We start from the raw sequence: 16,081 nt of genomic DNA, 5'->3' as shown, positions 1-16,081 counted from the left end.
AGTTCTTCCACACTTTTGTATGGTAATTTTTTCTGAAGTTGAGGTTTAGATTTTTTCACATTAGTTGCCATAATAAATCAGTTATTTAATCAACTATAAATATTATTTTAATCAATTTTATGCTTTTTTAAAACCAGGTATTTAATAATCCAGCTGGGGAAAGGTGGAATACACGTTTTTCTTCTACACCATCTTGACATGACAGATCATTCCTGTTTGGCCACCATCCTCTGCATAAAATATTTGCTCCATGCATCTCCCCTAAGCTTTCTCCCCATCTCCCCAAACTCATATCCTCCAGTGTGTGACGCTCTTGCCATGGGGGAAATACCACGACTCTCCAACCCGCCAACATTTCCCTCAATAAAAATGATCATTATTCACTACTGCAGTGTAAGTCTGGTAGGCTCACTTTTCGGGAAATCCTCAACAGTAATCACACAGCACGATTGGACTGCCGGTTAGCGCAACGTCTTTACAGTGCCAGCAATCGGGATCAGGGTTCGAATTCCGCACTATTTGTAAGGAGTTTTTACGTTCTCCTCATATCTGCATGGGTTTTCCCCATGGGATTTGGCTTAGTCCCACCATTTGAAACGTACCGTGGGGTGTAGGTGTAAGTTGGGTGGCAAGGACTCATGGGCTGAAACGGCCTGCTGTATTTCTTAACTTAAATTTAACATTTAAATTTAATTTAAATTTATAACTAATGGTTGACCTCAAGGTTGTTCACCAGGAGTAATAAAATGCTACATCTGCAAAAAGGTCTTCGCAGAATTCCAATAGTGAGGCATTATACTATGCTTCTTCTGTACTAATCAAGGCTCATTTCATTTTAGACCCATGTTTAACAGTCGAGCCAACTGTTTTATTTTACCCAGTGCTGCCAACTGCCCGCATTTGATTCTGTCATATAAGGTTTCACTGTTGAACTTCTGCAAGATCTGATTTGCAACTTCAGCAGTTTATTATCAGTGAAAATCATTCCAATTTTTTATTGGACAAATGTGTGCTCACAGCATTTTGCAAATAGTAACTCTTGATATCCGGCCTTGCCTCAACCACATCCTGGGCCCTCAATTGCAGATGAAATATATGAGCGGCAAGTTCGAGGGCACTGCAATTTGAAAGGAAAAAGATTGTGTGGCAGTAACTAGAAATAAATTTATGGTCTCAATTGACTTAGAACTTAATTTGTGAAATCAGTCATTTCCAAATAAATCACATATCACTAATTAATATCAAATAAGGAAACTTTACAACTCTTATTTTACTGGACAACATTTCTTTTCAAAAGATTTGCTTCCTGAAAAATAAATTGGGGATTATGATAGACAACATCAAGCTGAACACAAAGATAACTTCAGATTTGTTGTATCATGAGGGAAGTTGGAGAAATATTTAATTAGCTTTTTATTGAATTTAGCATGTTTAATCTCATATTGATGCTGACACCAAAATGTTTTGCCTCCGATTTTCATTTCTACTCAGCATCTGATGCCTCTCACGTTAGTATCCAACAATAGTTAGCCAGCATTTAATGATTCCAGGTGCTCTGATACCACTTTTCCATGGTTTCATCGTTGACTGCACCAGGATCAGCAGGGAAGAAGTCCAAGATCGAATGCAGAAAATGACATTTCAAAGACATTTTCATGATTTTATATGGTTGAACGAGACAAAATATGAAAGGAAATCACAAAAATATGGCAAGTTTGTTGTGAGTAAAGGTTTGTGTGGGTCCCACAGGTTAAGAACCAGACCGAGATCAAGGTGCAAAGCATAAATGTTATTCTCAGGGGATGCAGATGGAATAACGGAATCAAAATGCTAAATTAAACTAAACGCACAGTACGCAAGGGGATGGATATGCACTGCGGGTAATGAGGGAAAAATAACAGAACTTAGGAAATGACAAAAATATACATACAATAAACAATCAGATCAAGGTAATACTACATGCCCGGACCTCTTGACCTGTACGAACATGCCTCTAACTAACTGGCCTCGGGACTCACCCCAACCCAATACAAAAGGTGTTACTCACAGGCCACGAGGAGTCAAAGAAAGAGAGAGCAAAGGAAAGCATGGTCCTTTATAACCCTGCAGCAGGTATTGGGGGGAGAGGTAGTCACTCGGGGGCAGGCTGGGCCCCATTGGCTGCTGTGACCAATGGCTCGAAGCCAAGTGCAGGGTCACGGCGGGGCTCAGCTGAGGTAATTCACCTGGGCCAATTAGGTGAAAGTCAGGCTAAGTCCAGGCAGTCCTGGAGTCCTGTACCTGATAATTTAAACGGGCCAGTCGCGAGGGTCACCTTGATGGCTTGGGGCACACATGATGCATCCTCTGAATATGAGCCTGGCAGCGCCACCATGTGGTGACCGGGATGTCTCCATTACAACGTGATAGGCACATTTTAAGGTGCTTTTTGTGATCAGCAGGCCAAAATCCATCAAATACACCCAAAAGTGTTTAGGAAGAAAAATCTTGTTTGTCCAGTGTTTTCTGTCAGGAAATCTTAATGGAAATATGTTTCTTGCAATACTAACAGCTATAAATTTTAATTATGTCGACAAGCACGGATGTGTAACATTCTCCTCTTGTTCCAGAGACATTATATTAAAACAGCACAATATTCCTTAAGTGTGAAGTTCCATTTTATTTTACAAGATACATAAATTATTGGGAAATAGGTAGGATTTCCACATTCCACACACATTGGACTCAAATTGGCCTGAGGTGCTAGAGTCAGCGTAGAGCAGCTCAGTTAGTGTATTGGTTAGCACAATACTATAACAGTGCCAGGTTCAAATCCGTCGCTGTCTGTAAGGAGTTTGTGTAATCTCCCCTACTCTGGTTTCCTCCTACCCTTCAAAATGTTCAGGGGCTATAGGTTGATTGGTGTATTTGGATGGCACGGGCTCGTTACTGTGCCATATGACTTTTTTTTTTCTGCCTCAAACTAATATTAGAACTTCGACTAATGACTAATATTAGAACTTCAGCATTGGGGCTCGTGTGAAGGTGGCCAGTGAGCTCTGGATGTTAAGCACTACTGGTTGTGGAGAGATGAGGCTCAATTGCCTGCTAGCCACACAGTTTGGGTCTGTGGCCAAGAGCAAAGGTCAAATCCAGAAGTGCACAATTGTGTTCTTGTAGCAGGGTGCTGTATTGTTGTGGCATTAGGAAAATATGTCAATTCTTCCTTACCCCACACAAATAACTGGAAAAGATGGAATGTTTTTCAGGATTTTTGGTTGTAAAAATAATGCATTTTGCATCTTTAAATATTTATTTTCCACCACATGCCTTTGCACTCTGTCTACCTAAAAATGTTGTTGGTTCCTTGGACTGTTGATATCCTCTTAGGGTGATGTGAGGGTGCTGTGATTAATCCTGCAACTTCACGTTCTGTAGACCTTGATTCTATCCAGACTTTTGAGAACTGCAGGGGAGAAATTGGGGAATGGGACAAATGATGTGGTAAGGATTCCACGAATAAAATAATTTTATGAAATATGCAACTAAGAATCGGGTATCACAAAAAAAAACATGTGACAGAGCCTTGTCATAACATAATACTCCACCTTTCTGAAACCATTGAATCTCAAAGCTGCTTTTGCAACATATAAATTATTAATCAAAACAATGTATAGTAAACCGCTGGTATCCAGCACATAAGGCGAATGGTAAATGTTGGATAGTATGTTTTACAGTTGGTTGAGATTTGCTCTTACAATGCCTTACTAATACACCTGTATTAAGAATAAACACTTTAAAGACAAAAGTACTATACTGTACTTACACTGAACAAACTTCACGTGCATGAATATATAAACCTTAAAGCAGTCTACTTTATGTTCAGTCACATTCTTTGAAAACATTTAACCGCCGCTGCATTTGTAGGCTCTTCCCCCACCCTGGAGACACCCAAAAGATAAACAATAACATTATTGATAATTAACCCTCCTCCCCAAAGTTACAGATAAAGCAACTCTTACTAACTAGGGATAAGGAGACCCTTTAATAGAGTCACCCCAGCAGCGAGCAGCATCAACCAGCTCTTCATGCTGGGCTTCACCATTTTATTCAAGCACAACTTTATTCAAACAGCTGCTACAAGCAAAGCATGAGCAGGCCATACCCCTGCCTGAATATTTGCTCCCATCTTCACCGAAGGTTTATGTGTTACTTCAAAGAACATTTTCTTTTACAATTTTGAACTTATATATTTTTTACTTATTATTTTATTCTCATTTATATTATTTTTTAGAATTTATTTTCCTCAATTTTTTTTTGCCAGTTGCTTGAGTTCCAGATACCAGGGCTATACTGTGATAGGATCTACTGTAACTTCTCTACAATAAATGAGATGCTATTCATCTATCATTTCATCTTGATTTTACAGAGACCCATGCCACATTGGATGAGAGACCATCCGCAATATCAGTGGTATACGACAGAAGAGGCCAAGGTGGCAAGCCAATTTTAAAGCCGGAATTTTTCAGTTTGAGTTTCCTGATTGTCACAATGATCCAGGATGTCCATGAGAATAATTGGAACAATTCTGCTTCTTGATGGAAAAGCAACATGTAACGGCATTCGTCCAGAACTACATTTTGTTGTTTGCACATTTCTATTTTAGTAATAACACTTTCATTTCTGGTGGCCAGACTAAACTCAGGATCACAACACAGCCTGAATCAATGTATTAACACGCACAAGTTATTTGAATGTCATCTTTCCTCCTGCTCCCCGCAATGGTTTCCTATTAATCCTTCATTGTGGTATTGCATTTCCAGTGCTAACTGTACAGAGTTCTAATTATTCAGCAGATAGAAGGTGGCGCCAGTTGACCATTCGCACATATTTTACAGTTCACCCTCAGCACATATTGTTACTTAATGATTATACTTATTTATGTTTTGTTTTTTTTTAATTACCAGTGTTAAAGATAATGAGTGACACAGTTCTTTCATTAAAGTTACTACTCATTTTAAAAACCAAAATAGTGATATATTTTATAGACAGTGATGCAAATAAACATAAATTGTATTATGTTTTATAGACAATTTAATAGAAAACTGACCCATACAATGTTTCTAGTAAGTATGTAATGCTGATAAATTCACCACAGAAAGAAAACATTCCATCAAGAGCCTTGCAGAGTTCACTGAGGTTAACTTATTTTTGACTGGTTTAAAATTAAGAAACGAATTTGATCTCCCATTATTTTTTGTACAAGCAACAAACTGAAAATTGGAAGCTGAACAACAGTCAGGTCTAGTCAGTGCAGCCAAACCTAATCTTTGAGGAATTGAGAAGACTAAGATCTTTGCAAAAGCCACTGAGAATACATTTCCCCACAAATAGGCAGTAACAAAGAATTAACCATCCTACCACCATCTAAAGTTCTGAATGCGATTGTAGATTGGGAAAATTAGACTAGGCATTACCAGGACAATTATTTATTTGTAACTTTAAATGCGGACATAATTGAGGCAGAATTTTCAAAATCCCACCACCTTAAAAAAATAATTGATTCTGCTTAAAGCTACACTGAAATTTTAACTAGAGCCTTAAAACCTTGGATTCACATAGAATCTTGAACATTGAAACAAGGTCCAAAATGACTCATTCAGGCAATATCAAGAAATAGGTACCAAGCAAAGGAAAAAAGAAAATATCACAAAGCTTTTCATAGGATTTTAAGTTTTGAGCAAGGGCAGTATATAGAGAGATGGAGCCATGTTAGGGGTGAGATTCCAAAATATGCAGCTAAACAACTGAAGACTAGCACTGGTGAATGAAAGGGAGAAATTTCAAAACGTACAAGGGGTGTAGGCTAATTGGGTGTACATTGGGCGGCACGGACTCACGGGCCAAAATGACCTGTTACTGTGCTGTGTGTCTAAATTTTAAAAAAATAGGCGGTGGTAAGGCAAATATAAGGTAAATGGAGAGTTGGTGAATGGATGGAAAGGGTACAAAAAGAGGTAAGGATGGATGAAGCTTTGAAGGCTGCGATTGGATCGAAGTTGGCAGTGAGCCAGTGGAAACCCGGGGACAGTACCAAGTAGGTAGCCAAGGAAATTAGTACAGATGAACTCAGTCCATGATCATCCCGATAAGAAGCTTCAATTACTTTCTTCCCGGAATGAAAAGAACCAAAGAGAAAAAAAAAAGCACCCTGTCTGCCATTTCAAAAAAAAAGGTTTGCTGGATGATTAAGCAATATTAACCTTGATTCATCTGCGATGGTGGCAGTATTTCCTAATTCTCATACTTCCGATTATAACTAAGAGATACATTCTATAGTGTCAGCAGGTTGCCATTTTCCACTACTGTCATTGATGGTGAGAAATTGTTAGAAGCTTGCTGAAGTGGTGAAGAGTACTCCGTCATAAGTGAGCTTGGTTGGAACACAGGATTGGTGCTTCGTTTCCAGTTGAGAAAAGTTTTATTATCCATTTTCACAACTTGTATTTCACCCCAGAGGTGGAAGGTGTTGCCAGAATGTGTCTTCTCAATGCAGAGGCCTCCTCCACAGCATCCATTAAAGCGTCTGTTCTTCATATTACCACAATTGGCTCCATTCCCTTTTCAAATACAATTTACGTTCAGTAGATCCCAGCAATGGTCAAGGTCAAGAGGTATGCAACTTTTCCTCAACTTGAAGAAACTAAGGTTTATTACAAACCCTGGCAGATTAAATCTGGTGCAGCTTGGTGTGAATAGCCTATAACATGTAACCGACTGAAAATTTGCTTAACTTCAATTTATCAAAATGATCGTTATAATTTTCCAGAATTAACTTTTCAAAAAAAAATACTGTATAAGCAATATTAAATATTATAAAATTATCCTGATATTAAGGAGGCCAGTTGTATTGTTTTATGTACAAAAGATTTTTTGAAATATAAAATTTGCATTGTATGTACAGTAGTTTGGGTCAGCAGGCTGTGATAAACATTTCTCTATTTACATTCAAGTAAACATATTAATTAATCATACCAACAGAAGTTGGTAAATTCTAATAATACTTACAAGGCTATCACACAAGGAAAGACCTATTAGAGCATAGTGCTTCAGGCATATGACATCTCTGAGAGACAAATTATATCACACATGATGCCCAATCAAAGAACTGGCTACAGATCCCTAAAACTACATAAAGGGCTGTAATGCGCGTCGAAAGAACCAAAGACTTGTTGATCCAAACCAAGGCTTTTATTAACTAAAAGACTGGAGCATATCACAAGTAGGTTGACCAGTCCAGAATGACCTGGTCTGGCTAGGAGCAATCCTTTAAGACCTTCCAGTAGGTGTGGCTACACTCTCAGCCAATCACAGTCATCCTACACTACCATCTGTACATATGTACATATACACATTGGTGATAGAATCTGTACTATCACAAGGGCCAAGCTCTGCTAACTTCACCAATGGGGAGCTGGTGCAGGAACCCTGAGAGGCATTAGATCACAAGAGATAGGTACAGGGAGAACTGAAGAGCAGTTGGTCGGATTAAGCCTTGATTCTTTGTAGAGGTTGGAAGGACAAGGGAGGGGGGATGGACAAGCCATTAAATAGGAAAAGCATAGAAGGAACTATACACAAAATGTGCTGGAGAAACTCAGCAGGTCACGATGGGAAGCAAAATGCAATCAACGTTTCAGGCCTGATTCTTTCGTCAGCAATGTGGAAAAACAGGGAGACAATGTTTAAGGTATAGAAGGATACAGATGTAATCTAGGGAAATGGAATACAGTGAAACCCCGTTATAACGTGATTTTTGGGGTCCATAAAATCTCATCATGAAAAAAGCAGGTTCACGCTGTCAGTCAGAGTAACAAGTGACAGACGGGCAAACTCATCCCTCGCTGGGTTGAGACACTTCTGCATCATAGTATTTCGAATCTCTCTGCAATGCGAGGACTTGTGTTTGAAGTATTGGAGCCCCTGAATAGAAACCCATGTGTGTCTGGAACTGCCATGACTTTCTTGACGTCCCTGCTCCTGCTGGCAGCCCGACGCCTGAATCCAATGTTTCATCGCATTATATCTGAATTTGCGTTATATCAGGACGTGTAAAATCAGGGCTTCACTGTAAATATTGATGGCCAAAAATTTTGTCATAGATATGGTGGGCTGAAGGGCCTATGTCTGCACTGTATGACTCTATGATGTGCATTTGGGTTGGAGCATCATGGGCATCCTGAGGCTTAGGGTTAGTAATTTAAAAGCTGGGAGAAATTGCTGCAACATCAGACTGGAAACCCTGAAAATATGGACATTTCAAGGAGTGTGATATGGAAGGAAAAGCAAGTACCAAGTACTGTATAAATTTCCCTGAAGACACATTGAAGCCCATGACAGCAAAGCAGATACAATATATAAGCAGTAAACTTCCTTCCACTACCACTCTCTTTCACTCACTTTTAATTAATGATAAAGAAGGCTTTACTTTCCAGTAAAAAAAATCTTATAATATTTTACATTGTATGCATTGCCAGAGACATATTTAGGTTAATGCGTGTGCCCTGGGCGCCACTTGAAGGGGGTGCCATTGAGCAGTTCTCCTTGTCCTGGCCACCTTCAGCCGCACGCACTGCATGGTGCCTCCGAATGACCCGGCCCCTCTCCTCCATGTTTCCCATTGGCCGGTCTGGCACTGAGGTCGTTTTCCATTGGCTCATGCCCTGTCAATTGTAAGGCGGCTGGTGATGTGCATCCGTTTTCAGGCTAGGACGCACACAGCCTGGGGAGAGCGGCAGGCAGGCGTGGTGGGGGAGAAGAAGAAGCAACACCAGCATGCGCCTTTGCGGCGCCTCCAGTACCATCACAGATCGGCGTGGGGCTGCCGCTTGGCCCCACAAAATGGCAGCTTGGCTTTAAAGTGTGATTGTGCTGCCGAAGAGGAAGGGAGGTGACGGGAGTGGGAGGAGGGGAAGTGGGAGGGGGAGTGAAGAGCCAGGCGTGGATCAGAAGGAGCAAAAAATGTGGGAGGGGCGTGGGGTGGTGGTGCGCTGACGTAGCAGCAAACAAGCACAAAACTCAAAAGACTGTACAACAGGCTTTATTCCAGTAAAAGTCTGAACATGCCTTGGTGGCTCCCTGTGTGACTGGCTTAGGAGAGGCTGGCTCAGGTTTATATTCGGATCGGCTGATTGACAGCCGGCCAGGTGGAGTCAGCTCTTAAGTGGTCTTCTTGCAGGTACAGAGATCGCCCCTTTCAGTAAGCTGGTGGTTTTATCACCGCAGGGGTCAGAGGCGCAGCTGGGCCCTAGAAGCGATGAAGCAGATTTGCACCGTACAGCACTGATTGGTCTGGAAGCACTGGTGCCAGTGAGGCAGCTGCAGGTACAGCCTGGGGAAGGGGATTGGCAGGGACATGGTGGGGCTGGGTGTGGGGAGAAGGGGTCAGTGGCTGGGCTGGGGTGGAGAGGGAATTGGTGCATTGAGAGATTCCTGCAGCATTAAGAACTTGACTTGTATTTTTGAGCTGATATTATGGTAAAGATACCTTCTTCTTCTTTCTTCTTTGGCTTGGCTTCGCGGACGAAGATTTATGGAGGGTTATGTCCACATCTGCTGCAGGTTCGTTGGTGACTGACAAGTCTGATGCGGGACAGGCAGGCACGGTTGCAGCGGTTGCAGGGGAAAATTGGTTGGTTGGGGTTGGGTGTTGGGTTTTTCCTCCTTTGTCTTTTGTCAGTGAGGTGGGCTCTGCGGTCTTCTTCAAAGGAGGCTACTGCCCGCCGAACTGTGAGGTGCCAAGATGCACGGTTGGAGGCGAGATCAGCCCACTGGCGGTGGTCAATGGGGCAGGCACCAAGAGATTTTTTTAAGCAGTCCCTGTACCTCTTCTTTGGTGCACCTCTGTCTCGGTGGCCAGTGGCGAGCTCGCCATATAACATGATCTTGGGAAGGCGATGGTCCTCCATTCTGGAGACGTGACCCATCCAGCGCAGTTGGGTCTTCAGCAGCGTGGATTCGATGCTTGCGGACTCTGCCAGCTCGAGTACTTCGATGTTGGTGATGAAGTCATTTCAATGAATGTTGAGGATGGAGCGGAGACAGCGCTGATGAAAGTGTTCTAGGAGCCGTAGGTGATGCCGGTAGTAGAGGACCCTTGATTCGGAGCCGAACAGGAGCGTGGGTACGACCACGGCTCTGTACACGCTGATCTTTGTGTTTCTTCAGGTGATTGTTTTTCCAGACTCTTTTGTGTAGTCTTCCAAAGGCACTATTTGCCTTGGTGAGACTGTTGTCTATCTCTTTGTCGATCCTTGCATCAGATGAAATTGTGCAGCCGAGGTAGGTTAACTGGTTGACCGTTTTGAGTTCTGTGTGCCCGATGGAGATGTGGGGGGGCTGGTAGTCATGGTGGGGAGCTGGCTGATGGAGGACCTCAGTTTTCTTTAGGCTGACTTCCAGGCCAAACATTTTGGCAGTTTCCGCAAAACAGGACGTCATGTGCTGGAGAGGTAAAGATACCTAAAACTTGGGAATCAGACGTTTGGATAAGAGCGCAATTATAGTGCCTGCCATAGGCACTCATTTCTGTAGATATGCCACTAAAGTGAACAGAAGAGAACCAATCATATTTATTGTTTGGACTTTGGACAGAGTTACTTTGGACAGCTATACTTTTTGTCACAGTCTGCGGCCAAGGAGCAAATTTCCAGAGGTGAGGTGAGAGTGTCTGCTTTGACATCAAGGCACAATTTGTGACCTGTTCGTGACAATAAATCTGATTCTGATATACTTGTGGCATAAAGTGTCCTGGTAAAACTGAAGTGAATGGGCATCAAAAGAAAAAAAAAACACTCTTGTGGCTGGGGTATAGCTCGTACAAAGGATAATTCTGATACATGTCACAATCATCCCAAAACAGCGCTGCAGCTGTTCCTTAGATGGTATCCTAGATCCATCCATCTTCAGCTAGTTCATCAAGTTCATTACTCAATATATCCTTATGTTTCTTAATAGTCAAAATACACTGGACAACAAATGAAGATTTCGCTTACTGAAAATAAAGGGAGATTATGATGGAGAACAAAGACAATTTCAGAGGAAGTTAGAGAAACATTAAATTAACTTTTATTGAACTGTATATGTTAAATTGCATAATCATGAGTATACATTACGTTAGTTCAACGGGCCTAAAAATGTTTATCTGCTGATTCTCATTTGTACTCAGCATCTGATGCCTCTCGTGTCAGTGTCCAACCACAGTTGCCCAACATTGACAGATTCCATTTACCCTGATACCGTTTTTCCATGGTTGCAATGTCCTGGTGAAACCTTTCACCATGTTCGTCACTGACCTCATCAGAGCAAATGCAGAAAATGAATTTTCAGTGACGTGTTGCACCTCATAGTTTTGTACGATTGAAGCATGTTGTCAATCAGCTGGATGAAGTTTGGTAAATAGATAATGTTTTTTTAAAAATAACTGTACATGATAGGAATATTTTAAAGTGATGTTTTGCGATCAGCAGCCCTAACATCCATAAAATACACCCAAAAATGTTCGGGAAGCCAAATTTTCATTGTCCAGTTCGTGAATATTGCTCCTTATTTGCATCTTCAAGGAAACAACACCAATGTCTAATTCACTTTCTGTCCCTGCCTAAACATAAAAGCAAGATTTTTCATCAGGAATTATGGCAGTATTCAGGTTGAATGAACGAATGACGCATAATATTATAAATGTAAGGACAAAATATGGTTGCAATCAAAGTCCACATTTGGAGCATCTAGGAACAACCTTGTTACAAGACCTACAGGATAGGTTAGCCTCATTTGCACCCCCCAACCCTCACACCATGGATGCCAGCCTGCGTCCATCCCCAAAGATCCGCAGATTTTGTATTCATCCAAATTCTGCCCCCCTCCGACGACCTTATGAAGCCCCGTGCAAGGTCCTGCGTAACTCAGGAAAAACTTTCACATTGGACATTGGAGGTAGGGAGGAACTGTTCACAGTGGACAGGCTGAAACCAGCCCATCTGGACCTCAGTCAGCAGATCGTACCAGCACAGCCCAAGCGCCGGGTGACCTCCTAAAGGCACAACCCCACAGCGCCCAACGGCAACGGGAGACTTAGAGCCAGTTCTTGGGGGGGGGGTGGTGGTTGCATAGCGGCGCATATCGCGACACAGGCGAACTGGCTCCACGTTTGTCACGGCCGCGGCGGTGGATCAGCCGCATAAAGGTGGCGCCGCCTGGTTTTGCTTCCCTTGTGGTCAGAGGGGTAGCGCACGCACACTAGGCTACGTCACCGTTGACAGGTTTTTCCAAATTAAACCGTTGGAATTGAAACGGACTCACAGTCTTGTTCTTTCTCTCCCTCTCCGTAGCTACCACTACACCATCCTTTTTGCCATCTATGGCCAGTGGCGCCATCTAGTGCAAGTACATAAACTTCTAGAAATAGTTCCTGATCCAAAGGTACATTTTGAGCACATATGCGAAGAATCATGGCATCGCAGCTTTTGTGCTGTGCAATTGAAAATTAACCCTTTCTTTCCAGAAACAAATAAAATAAGGATAATTTATTGGGAATGTTCAGCCATGTTCTTACCAGCACAGGGCCAGATAAATAAATTAAAATCAGAAAAAAAACTGCAGATGCTGGAAATCTAAAACAAAAACAAAATGCTAGAAATACTCATCCCATCAGGCCACATCCATGGGAAGGGAAACAGAATAATATTTCAGGTCAATGATCTTTCGTCAAAGCTCTGACAAAAGAAAAAAAATCACTTCCCTTGGGCACTGTCTTGGGTAAATATACCTCTCATTTTGTTTGTTTTAGATTGGTCACAGTGTTCGAGCTACCGAAAGAAAATAGACACACACACACACCGAGAGCAGTTCAGTTTATACAAGTATTTATTACTAAATCGAAAGCTGAATTCACACTACAACATGCAAGCCCTTCCCAATTATACTTATCAATGCCTGGACTGGTCCCAACTGCCAAAGCGAGGCAACAAATGCACACTTGTAGTACGTCGTCGGGGTGCCGGTAACAGCTTCTCCACCTCCCTCGACCGGGACGTTAGCTGGACTCTTGAAGTTCTTCTTCTTGCTGAGAGATGTTGCCACCTCTTGGAGAGTCTCAAACTTCAGCAGTGGGACCATGGCTTATATTACCCAAAAGTTGTTTACTTCAGATCTTATCTCTTTGAACAAATGATTTAATTATCTTCAAGGTCTCCTGACATTCTGCTGCATTTCTGGGCCTCAGGTGGATGTCTACTGATTCATATGCATCCCTGGGCCCCATAGTGTAAATTAGATAATGTCTTCTGATTCAACCATCCTGGGCCCCATGGTGGAATTTAGGTGTGTCTACTAATTCTAAAACAAGCAGGTTCTCAGCCTTGCAGAAGCAAAGGTTGCAAAAGTAGGAAACACGGTTTAAATCTTCCATTACAGCCATCAGCCCCATTGTCCTCTCCCGCTATTCAAACCTCCAGTGTCCTTGCCTTTCTAATGTTGTAGATCAATCCCCTAACTCTGAAATGGACACATGTAGCCTAACAGGGAATGCCAGTTTGATTTGCATTCCTTGCTATAGCCACACCAAGCCAGTCTGTTTCCCCACTGAAAGGATAGGGCCTTCAGTAGTATTGGCTGTACAAATGTCATGGCAGAAAGTGAATTGCCAGCCCTCCTGCACTCTCTTGATCTACCTACTGCCTGTTCTTCAAGTCACAGGGTTTTCAGTAGGACCTCTATCTTCAGGTGCCCGATGAACTGTTTCTATTATGGCAAACCTCAGAGTGGGGGGGGGGGGGGGGGGGGGGAGAGGCCCATTCACTTTGGAGATGTTGCAGCTTGTGTGGGCTGGGACCTGACAGGTTTTCTATAAACTGTTGCCTGCAGAGAGTCACCTTTGTGGAAGGGAGCAAACACAGCCATTGCACATGACTGGTAGGGACTATTGAATACCCTCAAATGGGGTACTTTAGACCTAATTTCAGTCAAGACCAGAGTCAGATAAGGCTGCATCATTACCCCAATATATTATTCAGTTTTCCTCACCAAAATGTTGCAACTCACTTCAGGGGGGAAGAGGAGATATCTTAATCCTTTGTGCCATCATACATTTTTACCTCTAGTGACCACACTCCAGAAACAAGATCACTCAAACCTCTGTAGCATGCTATAGAAAATTGCATTTGCCTACACTCAGAGACCATGGTATCATATCATGGGGAGAATGGGCGAAACTGCAGAGAAAAAGCATGTGGTCGCGGGGAATATGATGGGTAGCACTTTGGGGAGAATAGGTGGGAGTGAGAGATAAGGAACAGGTATGTTGAGGTGCAGGTCTATCGAGAGAATTAGCAGGGCATGTTTCAAATGATGGTGTGGGGCCATGGGAGAGGCCAAGGGTGTGGGGAGAGGGGCGGGGCTGAAAGAGCAGAGGGGCTGCAGGAGAGGGGTGTGGATGTGAGAGAGGGGCAGGTTTGTAGGGGGAGGTACAGGCCTGCAGGGAAGGGATGTGATTGCAGGGGAGGGGTGCAATGCAGAGAGCGGCAGGGCTGCAGGGAGAGGCGGGGCTGTAAGGGGCAGTGTGGGGCTGCAGGGAGAGATAAAGAGCTGCAGGAGAGGAGCTATGGGGAGAGGAGCAGGGCTGTAGGGGGAGGTACAGGGAAGGGACGAGACTGCAGGGGAGGGGTGCACTGCAGAGAGTGGCAGGGGTGGCGGGAGAGGGGAGGGGCTGTGGGAGAGGCGAAGCTGTAAGGGGAGGGGCGGGGCAGCAGGGAGAGGGGCGGGGCAGCAGGGAGAGGGGCGGGGCAGCAGGGAGAGGGGCGGGGCAGCAGGGAGAGGGGCGGGGCAGCAGGGAGAGGGGCGGGGCAGCAGGGAGAGGGGCGGGGCAGCAGGGAGAGGGGCGGGGCAGCAGGGAGAGGGGCGGGGCTGCAGCGAGGGGACGGGGCTGTGGGGAGAGGGGCGGGCTGTACGGAGAGGGAGCTGTGAGGAGAGGGGCGGGGCTTCGGGAGAGGGGCAGAGCTGCGGGGAGAGAGGAGGGACCAGGAGCGGGGCAGAGCTGCGGGGAGAGAGGAGGGACCAGGAGCGGGGCAGAGCTGCGGGGAGAGAGGAGGGACCAGGAGCGGGGCAGAGCTGCGGGGAGAGAGGAGGGACCAGGAGCGGGGCAGAGCTGCGGGGAGAGAGGAAGGACCAGGAGCGGGGCAGAGCTGCGGGGAGAGAGGAGGGACCAGGAGCGGGGCAGAGCTGCGGGGAGAGAGGAGGGACCAGGAGCGGGGCAGAGCTGCGGGGAGAGAGGAGGGACCAGGAGCGGGGCAGAGCTGCGGGGAGAGAGGAGGGACCAGGAGCGGGGCAGAGCTGCGGGGAGAGAGGAGGGACCAGGAGCGGGGCAGAGCTGCGGGGAGAGAGGAGGGACCAGGAGCGGGGCAGAGCTGCGGGGAGAGAGGAAGGACCAGGAGCGGGGCAGAGCTGCGGGGAGAGAGGAGGGACCAGGAGCGGGGCAGAGCTGCGGGGAGAGAGGAGGGACCAGGAGCGGGGCAGAGCTGCGGGGAGAGAGGAGGGACCAGGAGCGGGGCAGAGCTGCGGGGAGAGAGGAGGGACCAGGAGCGGGGCAGAGCTGCGGGGAGAGAGGAGGGACCAGGAGCGGGGCAGAGCTGCGGGGAGAGAGGAGGGACCAGGAGCGGGGCAGAGCTGCGGGGAGAGAGGAGGGACCAGGAGCGGGGCAGAGCTGCGGGGAGAGAGGAGGGACCAGGAGCGGGGCAGAGCTGCGGGGAGAGAGGAGGGACCAGGAGCGGGGCAGAGCTGCGGGGAGAGAGGAAGGACCAGGAGCGGGGCAGAGCTGCGGGGAGAGAGGAGGGACCAGGAGCGGGGCAGAGCTGCGGGGAGAGAGGAGGGACCAGGAGCGGGACAGAGCTGCGGGGAGAGAGGAGGGACCAGGAGCGGGGCAGAGCTGCGGGGAGAGAGGAGGGACCAGGAGCGGGGCAGAGCTGCGGGGAGAGAGGAGGGACCAGGAGCGGGGCAGAGCTGCGGGGAGAGAGGAGGGACCAGGAGCGGGGCAGAGCTGCGGGGAGAG

The 16,081-nt window shown here is 45.4% G+C and overlaps 1 protein-coding gene across 8 annotated transcripts in view; it reads left to right on the top strand.

Moving 5' to 3' along the window:
- inavab (innate immunity activator b) overlaps positions 1-6,879 on the top strand; it is a 243,332-nt gene extending 236,453 nt beyond the window's left edge. For 7 of the 8 annotated variants that reach the window (XM_069941741.1, XM_069941740.1, XM_069941739.1 and 4 more), the window contains one exon: positions 4,409-6,879. In XM_069941741.1, the coding sequence (XP_069797842.1) occupies positions 4,409-4,492 (84 nt within the window). In that variant the 3' untranslated portion in view covers positions 4,493-6,879. The remainder of the gene's footprint in view (positions 1-4,408) is intronic. The other variant, XM_069941742.1, reaches the window with a different exon arrangement.
- The last annotated feature ends 9,202 nt before the right edge of the window (positions 6,880-16,081 follow it).

This window comes from Narcine bancroftii, chromosome 5 (assembly GCF_036971445.1).
Source record: "Narcine bancroftii isolate sNarBan1 chromosome 5, sNarBan1.hap1, whole genome shotgun sequence".
Taxonomy (NCBI): Eukaryota; Metazoa; Chordata; class Chondrichthyes; order Torpediniformes; family Narcinidae; genus Narcine; species Narcine bancroftii.
Note: the sequence above shows the minus strand (reverse complement) of the source record. Positions and strands in the feature narration are given on the sequence as shown.